At 48.8% G+C, this 14,426-nt stretch overlaps 1 protein-coding gene across 1 annotated transcript in view; it reads left to right on the plus strand.

Moving 5' to 3' along the window:
- The window catches only part of LOC118788763 (kalirin-like), a 160,240-nt gene that overhangs the window by 106,377 nt on the left and 39,437 nt on the right, over positions 1 to 14,426 (plus strand). Inside the window, exons 19-33 of the mRNA XM_036544814.1 lie at positions 765 to 879; positions 1,455 to 1,570; positions 1,903 to 2,025; positions 2,508 to 2,690; positions 4,478 to 4,596; positions 5,424 to 5,490; positions 5,766 to 5,875; positions 6,149 to 6,218; positions 6,536 to 6,625; positions 6,910 to 7,002; positions 8,102 to 8,213; positions 8,378 to 8,568; positions 9,933 to 10,034; positions 11,511 to 11,653; positions 12,037 to 12,139. Coding sequence (XP_036400707.1) covers positions 765 to 879; positions 1,455 to 1,570; positions 1,903 to 2,025; positions 2,508 to 2,690; positions 4,478 to 4,596; positions 5,424 to 5,490; positions 5,766 to 5,875; positions 6,149 to 6,218; positions 6,536 to 6,625; positions 6,910 to 7,002; positions 8,102 to 8,213; positions 8,378 to 8,568; positions 9,933 to 10,034; positions 11,511 to 11,653; positions 12,037 to 12,139 — 1,737 coding nt within the window. The remainder of the gene's footprint in view (positions 1 to 764; positions 880 to 1,454; positions 1,571 to 1,902; positions 2,026 to 2,507; positions 2,691 to 4,477; positions 4,597 to 5,423; positions 5,491 to 5,765; positions 5,876 to 6,148; positions 6,219 to 6,535; positions 6,626 to 6,909; positions 7,003 to 8,101; positions 8,214 to 8,377; positions 8,569 to 9,932; positions 10,035 to 11,510; positions 11,654 to 12,036; positions 12,140 to 14,426) is intronic.

A 14,426-nucleotide genomic window follows, 5' to 3' on the forward strand; every position in this document is an offset into this window, starting at 1 on the left:
CTCTCACCATGAGGCCAGCCTTCAAAGAGCTGTCATTTGCACTGACAAGTAAATCCAGGTAGTGTGAAAGGCCGGCGCAGCTGAAGTGAGGTTTGAGATCTTAATTTCCTGTGTGAGCCCAGGTGTTGCATCAGGTTTTCTTAAAGATGGTGGTGTATTTTTCTTCTGCAAACGTGCTTTGGCTGCAACCATGCATCTGGTGTGGTTTGTTTTCAGCACTGCTTGTTTTTAATGGACATTTTTCGTTGAATCACCTCCTTCTCTCATCTCTTATTGAGGAGAGCTGTTGAGCATCACCTTGCTGAAAAACCCTGCCTCTGCCAGGGATCCACGACTCACATTCGCCAGGGAGATTGTGTGACTTTGTAGTCATTAGAACATAATGGAAACTAAAGTACCAATAGCGGCTAATGCCAGCTTAAAGACGACATCAGTGTAATTCACATTAACACGGTGCATGATCATTGTGCTGCTGTAGGCAGATACCGCTGTAGTGTAGCTGTGGAAACAGAGCAGATAAAAACAGTTCAGCCCACCTCACGGGTCCTTTTCATTTTAAAGGAAGAACTCATGTATCTTAGCAACACAATGGAGGTGCCTCCATCCAAAATATCCACCAAAACTGCAGAACTCAGTGATGCACCCGAGTGCTGGGTGTGTGACATCAGGCTCTTGAGGAATGCTGGGAGATTTCCAGGGACTGGGCTGACAAGGCGCGGTGCGTTTCCGGAAAGTTCCCCTGATCATTAACCCTTGTGTGGCAGGCCTGCACGCTCGCCAGGCGGAACGCCGAGGTCTTCCTCAAGTACATCCACAGGAACAACGTCAGCATGCCTGGAGCCGCCAGCCACACTCGCGGGCCGGAGCAGCAGGTCAAAGGTCAGTGTGCGCCTCCTGGCTTTCCACACTCCCCCGAAAGTAGCAGGCCTCCGCCTCTCCTTCGGCCAGTAGAGCTTGCATCGGTGTCGTATATTGGGATCATATTTGGGGGTGGTGTGCGGGGGTGGCATATCAGGGTTGTGTATGTGGGTCGCATATTGGAGTCGCACGTGTTGTCGTGTATGGGGGTGACATTTGGTGACCGTGCGTGTGGCTTTGTGTATCCGTTACCTTATTCCTATTTTCCTGTCTGTCTGGATGCTGCATTAATATTTGAGATGGCAGAGCGTTCATTTGCTGCCAGCGTTTAGTAGACTCTGATAGTCTGTGTGTCTGTGACTCTAAAGTGCCGTCTCTTCTATTCAGCGTATCCAAGGCCGGATGAGATTGTTGTTGTAGATGTTCTGTTAAGCTCTTAGCTCAAGGACACACCAGCAGAGTCCTTTGTGTTTGATTCCATGACAATGTGCGTCTGTCATAGCTACATGTTATTGAGTGTGATCGGATGGTGCAAAATCATACGTCTCCCTGCTAACGAGCCCCCAGATAACGAGCTCTCCGCCCCGTTCTCCCAGCCATTCTGAACGAGCTGTTGCAGAGGGAGAACCGGGTCCTGCACTTCTGGACCATGAAGAAGCGGCGGCTCGACCAGTGCCAGCAGTACGTGGTGTTTGAGCGCAGTGCCAAACAGGTACACCCCCCCCCCCCCAGCCCGTATGGTGTATTATTGAGCTGGTGGGTAATTAGGACCTGAGAGTGTCTGTCATGGTGGGAATGGTCAATGAGACAAACCGAGAGAGAGAGGGATCGAGAGGGAAGAGGGGAGAGAGGGGGAGAGAGAAAAAGAGGAGGGAGGGAAGGAGAAGGGTAGAGGGGAGACAGGAAGCTTGGAGGGAGAGAGAGAGGGGGGAGAGAGCAGGGGGAAGAGGAGAGAGAAAGAGGAAAAAGGGGAGAGAGAGGGGAACAGGAGGAAGAGGGAAAAGACAGAAAGAAAGCCGTCAGTTTGCCTGACTCCCCCCACAGGCCTTAGACTGGATCCAGGAAACGGGCGAGTACTTCCTGTCCACACACACGTCCCCTGGCGAAACGGCTGAGAGAACGCAGGAGCTGCTTCAGGAGTACGGAGAGTTCCGGGTTTCTGCCAAGGTGAGGCGCTGCCGAGCACGCAGGAGCACAGCCACACACACTGCCTTATCTCTGATCATGTGACCGCTCACCTCACTCAAATCTCTACAGCTTTAGTTAGCAACCCGGGGAATGGATCTAGGGAGTTTCGCTCAGTGGTCTCCTACTGAATGCTGAGATGGTGGTGTTGCTGTTGGACACACAGGTTATATTTACCAGTGAATAACCTGTGGATCATCACCCCTGTAGTAAACAGTGGTCAGCATGGTAGATGGTTATCACAGAATCAAACAGTCAGTAAGATACAGATGATTACCACTGTATTAAACAGTGTTCAACCAGTGGATTATTGATCACCCTTGTATTAATCAGTGATTAATCTACAGATGATCAGCCTTGATTAACCTGTAGGTGATTACCCCTGTATTGTACAATGTTTAGCCTGTAGGTGGTTACCTCTGTAATAGTGCAGATGTTTAACAAATTCTTGTTTTGGGCCTCAGCAAACCAAGGAGAAAGTGAAGCTGCTGATCCAGCTGGCGGACAGCTTTGTGGAGAAGGGTCACGTCCATGTCAACGAGCTGAAGAAGTGGGTCACCACCGTGGACAAGCGGTACCGAGACTTCTCCTTGCGCATGGGGAAGTACCGGTCCAGCCTGGAGAAGCCGCTGGGCATCAGCTCTGAGGTCAGGCTTTATCTGTGGTCTCTCTATAAGGACTGAAGTATCTCCTGCTGGGTAGCAGTTTCTCAAGCAAGGGGATTGTGTCTGCTGCAGACCTGTAGTCTTTCCCAGCAGACCTGTAGTCTCTCCAGAAGCGTGGTACTTTCAGAGGGGCAGGGACAGTTTCTCCCTAAGAGGAGTAGTCTTTCCATCTTGATTTTCATATTGAATGAGCAATTCAAAAATTCAGCAATTTGTGTTGAATGCATGAGCATAAGGAATGCTTCCCTCCTAAATTATGCTACCGTTCACAGATTCGGTTTTAAGGATTTCTTCAGCACATAATGAAGGTGTGGATCCAATGATGTGTCAGCAGTTATGGTGTCTCGAGCAGCCTCGAGAGGCAAATGAGGCTGAAAAGGATTGAAAGTCACTGTCAGATCCACAGCAGCTCATGTGAACAGGATCAATGCTGCTCTCTCCTGATGCTCTCCAGCCTTCAGGGATATGCTCAGCCTCGGTTTGCGTTGAGAATTACTTTTGCTTTGCTGGAGAAGGCGTGGCTTCAGAGCCTCTTGAGAACAGGAAGAGGAAGTGATGCGGTTTCATGCTACTGCAGCAAGGCCATGCAGTGGCTCCTCTGCTCTTCCTTTCAGCCTCCTCTCTCCCAGAGGCAGCAGGAGAGCTGCAAGCACAGAGCGTTTTATAGCTGTGAATGGGAGCCCACTCTGCAGCAACTCGCTTGATGTAAATGTGGATTAATACACATGTGAATCGACTTCCACAGAATCACAGCTACATGTAAAGCAAGGGAAATCTTTCATCATTGGGCTGTATCATAAGATGCAATGCAACAATGATATTCTTAATATCCTTTATTTTCAGAAGAATTAAGGAAACTGTTTCCCTGTGTACTTAAAGTGATTTAAGCTTAAAATAACTTGAACTGAACTGGCTTCCTGCGCCTTTCCCCTTGAAAAAGCTCCTAAACAATGTGGCCTAGTTTGCCCGCTGTTGGGACACAGATGGACAGGAATAGCAATCACCTTCCCTGTAGCAAGCTTCTGTCAGCACAGCGCATAGTATACAGCTGACAGCAGACAGTATACAGCACAGTCACACAGCACACAGCACAGAACACAGGGCAGTATACATCACAGGGCACTATACAGCACAGGGCAGTATACATCACAGGGCACTATACAGCACAGGGCAGTATACAGCACAGGGCAGTATACAGCACAGGGCACTATACAGCACAGGGCAGTATACATCACAGGGCAGTATACAGCACAGGGCAGTATACAGCACAGGGCAGTATACAGCACAGGGCACTATACAGCACAGGGCAGTATACATCACAGGGCAGTATACAGCACAGGGCAGTATACATCACAGGGCAGTATACATCACAGGGCAGTATACAGCATACAATCGCACAGGCAGGTGTGAGGGGGATGACCTGGTCACCTTAAAGCCCAGCACTTTGTCACTGTCCCACAGAACCAGCCTCTGTCCTGCCCCGAGTTTGCTGACTGCAGGGGAGAGCTGAGATAAACACACACACACACACACACTCACACACACACACACTCACGCACACACACACGCACACACACACACGCACACAGGCATGCACACACAGGAATGTATACAAACACACACTATAAGAGGAAACTTTGTTTTGACATTTGTCTCATATTATTATACAGGGAACGTTTGGCACGTGTCTCTCTGTGACAGTGCTCTGTGACTGCCCCTGTCCGGGGGAGGCGTGGCTGTGTGTTTCAGATCCTGTGTTTGATTGGCAGGGTAATGAAGACCTGGAGTTGGACATCATCCCAGCCAGCCTGACCGACCCGGAAGTCAAACTGCGTGACCCCAACCATGAGGCCAATGAGGAGAAGAGGAAGTCAGCCAGGAAGAAAGAGTGAGGATGAGGCTGTTCCTAAAGGATGAGAGAGATCTGCCCAATCAAACGCCAGTAACACTCTGCCCAATCAAACGCCTGTAACACTCTGCCCAATCAAACGCCAGTCACACTCTGCCCAATCAAACGCCAGTCACACTCTGCCCAATCAAACGCCAGTCACACTCTGACCAATCAAACGCCAGTCACACTCTGACCAATCAAACACCAGTCACACTCTGCCCAATCAAAAGCCAGTCACACTCTGACCAATCAAACGCCTGTAACACTCTGCCCAATCAAACGCCTGTAACAATCTGCCCAAAACATGCACCATTACAGAACAGAAAATATATTCTGTATCAGATCTACGTGCTAGTGCCTGGTGTCATTTTACAATGAAACTGATGACGTAAGTGAAGGGGAGCAGTACAGAACTATTTACTGGCTGTGATTTGATGTGTTTAGCCTTTCGGCTGTTTTCACCTCTTATTAAAGGGCAGTAAATGGGCATTTTTTTGTAAAATATTCAGTCCAAATTGGCAGTAAGGTACTTATAAAATATTATATGCACCAAAATTAGAAATTACATTTTATCACTTTCAGATACACGTTGTGTACAGTGTGTTTTACAATATATTATCAAATGGATGATATGTATAAAATTACATTTATGAAAGGTGCTATATTTGAAATATATCCAAATATGTGTGGGTGTTTTTTTTTGTCTTTGTCTTTTTAAACACTGTATTTTGCCTGATTTGTATCATTTTTTTCATGAGGGATTACTCTCCAGTTCTGCAATGTAATGATACATTTTGCTTCTTACATGTTTCATATTTACCCAGGTTTATTATGGCTGAGCTCCTGCAGACTGAGAAAGCGTATGTCAGGGACTTGCACGAGTGCTTAGAGGTGGGTACTGCTTGTCCTAACTGTGGCTCCGTACTGATAGGGGATTGTCCCCCCGCAACCTGTGGTACTGCAGACTGCAGCATGTGTCTTATTTTATCATCTTGTGATATGATGTGTGCTTATGGTAATTGATTCTGAAAGCCCTGCAGGGGTTGTGAGACACATGAGATCATAATCAATAAACAGTCACCTGAGTGAACCCAGGAGGGTGGGGCTGCCCAAGCAGAGCGTGCCCCGGTGCATGATGGGAAAGCCAGTTTCCTGTCTCCCTGCAGACCTACCTGTGGGAGATGACGAGTGGCGTGGAGGAGATCCCACCAGGAATCGCCAGCAAGGAGCACGTCATTTTCGGAAACATTCAGGAGATCTACGACTTCCATAACAAGTACGGGCCTCTTTGATGTGTTCATTGTGGTTTTTTCGAATCGCTAGGATTGTTTATTACACATAGTCGTATAAATGCCATTAGATCTATAGATAGTCAGTTGTATTAATAATTAGATATTGATGTTGGAATGGATCCACATTAACTTATATTGTCTTTACTTACTGACATACTCTAGGTTTTAGCAGTTTTTATATTATTTCTCTCATGACATGAATATGTGTCATTATTACAGTGGGTGTATGAATTAATTTGTTTCCTTTGCCATTCCAGCATTTTCCTTAAAGAGCTGGTGAACTATGAGCAGCTGCCCGAGGATGTGGGTCATTGTTTCGTCACTTGGGTAAGGTCCTGAGTTTGCTGGTGTCTGCTGTGATATTCCACATATGGCTTCTTGCAAGGCTGTCATGCTGATGCTGAGTTATAATGCAATTTAGACCTTTGTGAACAACTTTATTGATCAAGTTGTAGGGGGTTCATACTGTAATACAACATTAATGATGCTGATGCAGACCTCTGAGGTGTATTTCGGTGTGGGAGAATCAGATGCAAAGACAGCGTTGGTTGAAACTTTCAGTGCTGAAGGTATAGGTGAAATTAAAAGAAAAAGAACAATAATGTGTGATCTCACATCGCATATTTCTCCTTCCTGTTTGCAAGGCTGATAAATTCCATATGTATGTCACGTACTGTAAAAACAAACCCGACTCGAGCCAGCTGATCCTGGAGCATGCTGGGAGCTTCTTTGACGTGAGTTGCTGACTTACTTTCCCCTCTGTTTGACTTGACATGAAAATGTACTGCAGCACAGTACTTGTCAGTATACCCAAACCATCTGTAGATGGCGCCAGAGAGTTGCCTGCATTCTGTACTGGCAGCCTCACAGTCCTGATCCCTCTTCCTTCTTTCCTCCTTTTGACTTGAATACAGCCTACAGATAACAGGCATTAGACATATCACAGTGCTCCAGCAGCAGTAAAAACACGCCTCTCATGTGTTTCTGAGTCTTAACAGTGTTGGCGATTCTGTTTTAGGACATTCAGCAAAGACACGGTCTGGCCAATTCCATCTCTTCCTACCTGATCAAGCCAGTACAGAGGATCACAAAGTACCAGCTTCTGCTCAAGGTAAAGAGAAAGGAATGGTGGGAATTGTGATCATTCCAGCTCCCAGTGGAAATCCCCTGGCATCAAAGCAATATCCACCTCCACCCGTCCTCCTTCGGTCTCTCCATCTCTTTCTTCCTCTTTCTCTCCCTCTCTGCTGAGTACCGCCGTGTTTGCAGGGATGGCTGGTCATGTGTAAGTGATCCTCCAGCTCAGTAATGAAGCCCATTAGCTGTGCCTTTCACCAGCGTAGTCCTGGATGCAGATACACTCTACAGTGAGAGTGTGCAGAGAGGCCTTGTTCAGGGAATCGCTCCTCATTGCACAGAAGTGATTCAATATGCAAATGTCCCGTCTGAGCAGCACTGCCCAGGACTCGACTTCCGCTTCCCTCCCGGCAGCTTTGCGTCAGGTTTCCGAGTTTCTGGAAGCAGCCAGCCAAACGGAGGGCAATGTCTGGCTAATGCCTCGCTAATGCAGGCTGTAGAATCAGCAAACCTTATGACTTACTAATGCAGGAAGCATTTAGCAACCTTTTATATCTACACCCCTCATCCAGAGCAGCTTGCATAACTCACACAGTGTCCAGTGCAGAACTGGGTATTTACTGAAGCAATTTACTTACGCCCCCCACCCGAGCTCCAGAGTACAGCAGTTGTGATTTTCCCTGGAATCGCCTTCGCCCAGTTCTGTGCCACACTGCAGGCTCTACAGCATAGTGGAGCACAAGGCTTAGCACAGGGTGTGCAGTAATAATGTGTGCTCAGACAGAAGATTCTGTCATTCACATATCCTATTATATTGTCAGTATTCAAGCATTCAAGTGCTAATCAAAAAAAAAATGAAATAGAAGTCAGAGTTTTGTTCTTTTTCATCAATATTCTGAGAACCCTGCATGAAATATTTTATGGATGTAGTTCATTTTCCTGCCTGGAGTTGTGATGAATGCAGATGTCTGTGCAGCGGGTCTCAGTTTCATGCTGTGCTTTGTGGAGAAAAGGAGGCGTCTGCGTTTTCGAAGTCTCGGTGGCGAGAGCCCTGGAGTTTTTCGCATGGCGGGAGGTTTCAGATGCGAGTCTGTGAAACCCCACAGGGAACTCATGCACTTGTGTTTGAACAGGAGCTCCTGACGTGCTGTGAGGAGGGGAAAGGAGAGATCAAGGACGGCCTGGAGGTCATGCTGAGCGTCCCCAAGAGAGCCAACGACGCCATGCATGTCAGCATGCTGGAAGGTAGAGTATAGTACAGTACCGCCATGCACGTCAGCATGCTGGAAGGTAGAGTATAGTACAGTACCGCCATGCACGTCAGCATGCTGGAAGGTAGAGTATAGTACCTCCATGGAGGTCAGTAATTGTGACGCTTCATCTCTCTTGGGCTGTGCCATTTCCTCTAGGTTTCGATGAGAATCTTGAGGTTCAGGGAGAGCTGATCCTGCAGGACACCTTCCAGGTGTGGGACCCCAAATCTCTGATCCGCAAGGGCCGGGATCGCCACCTCTTCCTCTTCGAGATCTCGCTGGTCTTCAGCAAAGAGATCAAAGACTCGGCAGGACGCACCAAATATGTCTACAAGAGCAGGCTGCTGGTAGGCCTGTCTGGTCATCCTTGTTATGAAAGCCAACAGAACTATCTGATGTCAAACCACAGGGAACCCCTGCAGTACAGACAGATAGCCACTGATGTTCCTCACTAATTCTGCTAATACTGCAAATATCCCACCTCCTCTGCAGTGCCTGTTTCAAAGGGGATATCACCACATTGTCTGAATATATCACCACATTGTCTGAATATATCACCACATTGTCTGAATCAATTTGAATAGAGCTGGGGCAAGCAGCTAGAAAAAAGATGTTAGGATAATAATTCTGTGTAAAGGAGAGTGTGTGAGTGTATGTACACGCACTCACATAGACGGTATACACAGAGAAGTGATTAGCTCTACACTGCAGAAAGAGAGGTTGGGATTGATTAGTTCCCCTTTGATCCTGACAGCTCTGAGCTGTGAATGTCAGCGGGTGCATGCCTGGCAACCCCCTCCCTACCCCCCTGTCACACACACACACACACACACGCACGCACACGCACACACGCGCACGCACACACACACACACCCACACACACACGCACGCACACACACACCCGCACACCCGCACACGCACACACACACGCACACACATACACACACACACACGCACACACACCCCTGTGTGTTCACCTGACAGATGGTAAAGAGGGAGGGTGAATGGTAGGTCATTGGGGGGGGTGTGCAGGTAAAGCCCCCCGCAGTGCTTGCTTGTGGCCTGGATTACAGTATTCAGCGTGTGAGAGGGGGCAGGTGATAAATGTATGTAAGGTGCGGCAGATGGCGGGGTGTCAGGCCTTAATCAGAGCTCCCATTCTGCATGTATTAATGAGAGGGCACTCGCATGTCCCATGCCTGCTGCCCGCGCACGTGAACGCCGGCCCCTGACACTTTGCATTTTACAGCGTGGTGTCAAATATAATTCACTTTTTTTTTTTTGCAAAGTAGGATGGATTACTTTGAATATTCGATAAGCTGTTTTTTTCTGCCACCCGCAGATGTTTGGTGGTGTTGTGCCTCCCCACCTTCTGTTTCTGGGAGTTATCGATAACTTTTTCAGCTGTAAATGAAATGGCTTGTGGAATGCATTGTTGGGAATTTGAAACAATGTTTTTAGTAGCAGTTCAGCACATATTGCAGGGCTGTTTTAAATTTTAACTGCCAGAAGCCTGGCTAGATCAGGAACTCTGAAGCAAAGGGAAGGTGGCAACATTGTCCCTCTCTGTTTGTGAACAGTGAAATATCCACCCGCAATAAGTCTCACAGGACTTTTCCAAACCCTGCCCAGATTCTGAGATCTGTTTGTATTCTCTGTGCGTGTGTGTGCGTTTGTGTGTGTATGTGGGTGTGTGTGTGTCTGCCTTTAGACATCAGAGCTGGGGGTGACAGAGCACATTGAAGGGGACCCCTGTAAGTTTGCTCTCTGGGCTGGAAGGACCCCCTCGTCGGACAACAAGACTGTTCTGAAGGTATGTCCCCTGACGCCCTCGGCTGTCACTCACAGATGCTGGCCTGGCCAGTGAGAGAGGCATGCTGGGATAGATTTAAAACTTGATGCCCTGCCCATTCATCAGGACAGATTTCAGTGTCATTCTGGAGACTTGTTTACTCACTCAGCCTGAAGGAGAGGAAGAGAGGAAACTCTGGAACAGAGGAATTGATTTTAAAATCGTCTCATGGTTGCTTTTTAGTTTAGAATGGTAGACAAAGACAAATGTGCTTACCACAAACTCCAGACGAACTCAAGACAGTCTTTAATGTCTAGCCAAGCACTGGACTTCTGCAATTGTTTGTGTTTTTTGTGATATTGCATAACATGGGGTTTTCCCTCTGTGAGGTACACTAAATCCTCTCGCTTCTCATTCGTCCAAATGTTTGCCTTTTTTCCACAAAGGAAGGACTTCATGGAATGAATTTACTACAAAGCTGCGGTGTGCCCTGCTTCTGTTTACTCACCACTGAAGTAGCCACACCCCACCTCCAGTACACAGTACACACCAACTCCAATATCCCATGTGTACCTCCCAGCTCTGATTGGCTCAGGGATGCCAAATGAGAGCTCGGGATTCTATGTGGAGTGTCTTGGCCAAACATTCTCTGTCGTGTCACCTTCACTTTTAACTACCTGACTACATTAACCTGTCAGGTCCTCACGAGTCCATTGTCAAGACATGATGAGGAGATGAAGCAGGTCTCTTAAGCCCAGTACACATGTTGCGGTTCCAACGTTTGCAAGCAGGTGAACTGGCAGTGAAGCTGACACACATCTCAGCCGAGCTGCTACAGAATCAACTGTGTCAGGGCTGGATTGAGCAGCGCTGTATGTCAGAGGAATCATGGGAAACTCTTGCCAAACTCACCAGTGGCAGGAGCAGAGCCAGGGCCCGTAAAGCAGCTGACTCCAGGCGGAAAGCGCGTCGTGCGTTTAGGAATGAGCGATCTCAGCACAGCTGCTGTGTAAAAGACGAGCCTTGGCCTCCGCAGTCAGCTCCACTTATCACCTCGGCTGAGTGCGAATGGGATTTTCGAGGTTCAGCGCCCTCAGATACAGCGCTTCTCCGCAGCGCCTCAGAGCGCAGTGACGGCGGCCGCGTAAAAGTGCGAGAGTGTTCCCGTGAAGTGCCGCTGTGGCTCGGGTAATTGATAATCTGCTGTCAGTCACCTCTCTCCCGTATATCGGCTCTGTATCGACTGCAGAGAACGTGGGGGATACACGTGACAAGACTCGGGTGAGAATCGCCCTGGAATAAGCGCTCAGAGGTGTCAAACGCCGATTTGATAAATGCTGTGATGCGTGTGAGAGTTTGATTATCGAGGATGGCATTCACAGCCTCCCTGAGCTGCTGATCCAGTGAGTGTAGCTTGCAGCTCAGACTCTGTACGAGAGGGAGATTTGTACCATTAACAACAACATGCACATCTTTGTCCTGCTTTCAAAAATGCAGGCGTCGAGCATTGAGGTGAAACAGGAGTGGATCAAGAACATCCGGGAGGTGATTCAGGAGAGGATCATCCACCTGAAGGGGGCGCTAAAGGAACCCATCCAGATGCCCAAAACTCCAGCCAAACAGCGCAACAACAGTAAGAGGTGAGAGTGTCCACCTTCTGGGTAGACATATGAAATAATCATAACACATTGTAAATAATCATCATATTTCTGCCTCTCAAAACCCTTCTGATGTGCCATCAGTTAATCTCTATTCATTTTGCAAATCTTAGGTTAGACTCTGCAGAGTCTCATTTTTAGTTTCCCTGAAAGACACCAGAACAGGAAGCTGTGATACTGCATGTCACACAGTGAGCATTTCTCCTTTGATTAGCTCCGGTTTTCGAAGTACTTCAGAGGGTTGCAGTTAATATTTCTTGATTCGTTTTGCACATTTTGTAAATGAATGCATGTGTCTGATTTGGGGCTGGCAGAGTGTGAAAGCAGTGCTATGTCCTCTTTCCCCCGTGTGTTCACGTCTCCAGGGAGGGAACGGAAGACGCAGACAGTCAGGGAGACGGCAGCAGCCAGCCCGACACCATCTCCATTGCTTCCAGAACCTCCCAGAACACGGTGGATAGCGACAAGGTAAGAACTACACGGAACTACATTTCCCATCATCCCAACAGCACTGGCAGCAGCTCTGTTGGTGCGTGTGGAACAGGTTCCTCCTCCTGGCGGTGCCATGGTCAGAGGGGAGTGAAGGGCCAAGTGCAGCTGTGTGTCACCACCACCCACGCTGCTGCCATGGTAACTGGCCAGTCCAGCGCGGCTGGGTCCAGGACTCTTTCCCGGCTCTGAGTTCTGGTTCAGATCATGTAGTGGCGATTTGGAGTGGGTATGTGTGTGTGTGTGTGTGTGTGTGTGTATGGGAGTGTGAGTGTGTGTGTGTGTGTGTGTGTGTGAGTGTGTGTGTGTGTGTGTGTGTGTGTGTGTGAGTGTGTGTGAGTGTGTGTGTGTGAGTGTGTGTGAGTGTGTGTGAGTGTGTGTATGTGTGTATGTGTGTATGTGTGTGTGTGTGTGTGTGTGTGTGTGTGTGTGTGTGTGTGTGCGCGCTTGCTCTCCTTCTCGCTCCCTACGCGCCGCTCCGTGGGGGAACACCACTGCAGTGTGCATGTTCCAGGGTGCCAGCCTGCAGCGCCTCCCGGGCCGGTCAGGGCTCAGCCAGTGAGGCTGGCAGCAGGGGAGGACAGATGCTTGCGGAAGGAGAGGCTTGTTTGGTGGAGGCACATCCCAGACCCCCTGTGCTGTCCCTGTCTCCAGGAGACTGCCTTTGATCTCCTTGGCTGCTTACCCCTCCCTGAAACACTGCTTCCCTCTCTCTCTTCACAGAAACACTGCTCTTCTCTCTCTCCGTCCACCAGAGTAACTCTCGTGTGGATTTGAGTGCTGGGAATGTCTCTTTCTGTTCTGCACACTCCAGGCGGGTCTGTGGTTTGATCTCTAAACTGCAGTTCTCGAGGGGCTAGTAGTGTTAATATGGGGAACATCTGTAGCCAATACTGAAGCCTGCCCTGACAAAGAAAGGGTTAAATATTAATCCTATATTGCTGTGGCAGAGCTGTGTTAATATGTCACTGTAAAACTGAAAGGTGCGCTTCACTTCACAAGTTATTTACATACAGGATCTAATGATAGATCAATAGACAGAGGTAGTGATATGGAGAGATGGACATTAATGGACAAATAGTTGCAGTTGGATGGATGTATGTAAGGAAGTAGTATATAGTACATTCAGGAAGTAGTGGTCCTGTTTGTAATGATGCACTTAATATTGTGAGTGAGTCTTTTACCTGAGCTGATACCTCTACAGATAAAGTAATCAGTTCCCATGGTGATGTGGTGATGTGTGACATTCATCAGTAATATTCAGAGGGATGGGAGTATGTTGGCAGGAGGTCTATGCTCCGATACGCAGACAGCAGACATGCAAGCCTAGCAGAGGAGCGAGCTTCTGAGGGGAGAACCCAAACTGATCCCCAGACAGAGACTAAGAATAGGACCCTGGTGTCCGGCCGCCTGTTTTTATTCAGCACCAGCAGAAAATGAGAAACAGGATCAGCCCCCAGAAACAAGCCCTTCCGCTTTGCTCCGCGCGTCCGGCTGTGGGCAGCCAGCAGTAGCACCAGGGCGGCCGCAGCCGAGTCAGCGCACACACAGCAGGGTTTGTTTCGTCCAGCAAACGGGTCGCTGTAAACGGGCCCCTGCAGATCCTGCTGTTTCCCCCGGGGGGCGCAGTCACAGGCGGGAGCCTCGCCTGCCCACCTGCGTCTCTCTCCCCCGCTCTGCCTGGTGGGAGGGCCTCTTTGGCCCTGTGGACAGGACCGGCGCTGTCTGCCGGGGCTCCTCTGTCTGCCGTCTCCATGCCGCGTTGTGCACTGCTGGTAATTACAAAGGGAACGTTCTAGACGGTAGTTTCTGTGGTGAGCCTCTTATTTCCCCAGTCCGCTGCCTCCACCCACTCCGTCTCGGGTGGAATAAGCACAACAATATGAGGATGTGATTACTGAGACCCCCGGGAGGCCGAAGCCGCCGTGAAAACGCTGCGCTTGGATGCAGTACAGCTGAGAGACACTGGGTGCCACTGCGTCTGATCGCTGAGCTGAAACGGCGTTAAACATCTTGTTTTCAGCGATTTAGCGCCTCAGGGGTTTTCCACACTTACTGTGGGGGTTTATAATTACATGGTCCTGTGTTTTTATTTGTCAGATGAAGAGCAAGGGTTGTGTGCGCTCGCGAAAGGTCAAAGTTCACGTGCAGGCAGCTTGTCTCCTCCCGTTAACACTTTGCCTTCGGCTACAAAGGGCATATTTTTCTGCAGCCTCTCATACTCCCCATTCACGCGGGGACTGAATGACTTGCTTCATCAGAGAGC

The sequence above is a fragment of the Megalops cyprinoides genome, chromosome 14 (genome assembly GCF_013368585.1).
Source record: "Megalops cyprinoides isolate fMegCyp1 chromosome 14, fMegCyp1.pri, whole genome shotgun sequence".
In the NCBI taxonomy this organism is placed as follows: domain Eukaryota; kingdom Metazoa; phylum Chordata; class Actinopteri; order Elopiformes; family Megalopidae; genus Megalops; species Megalops cyprinoides.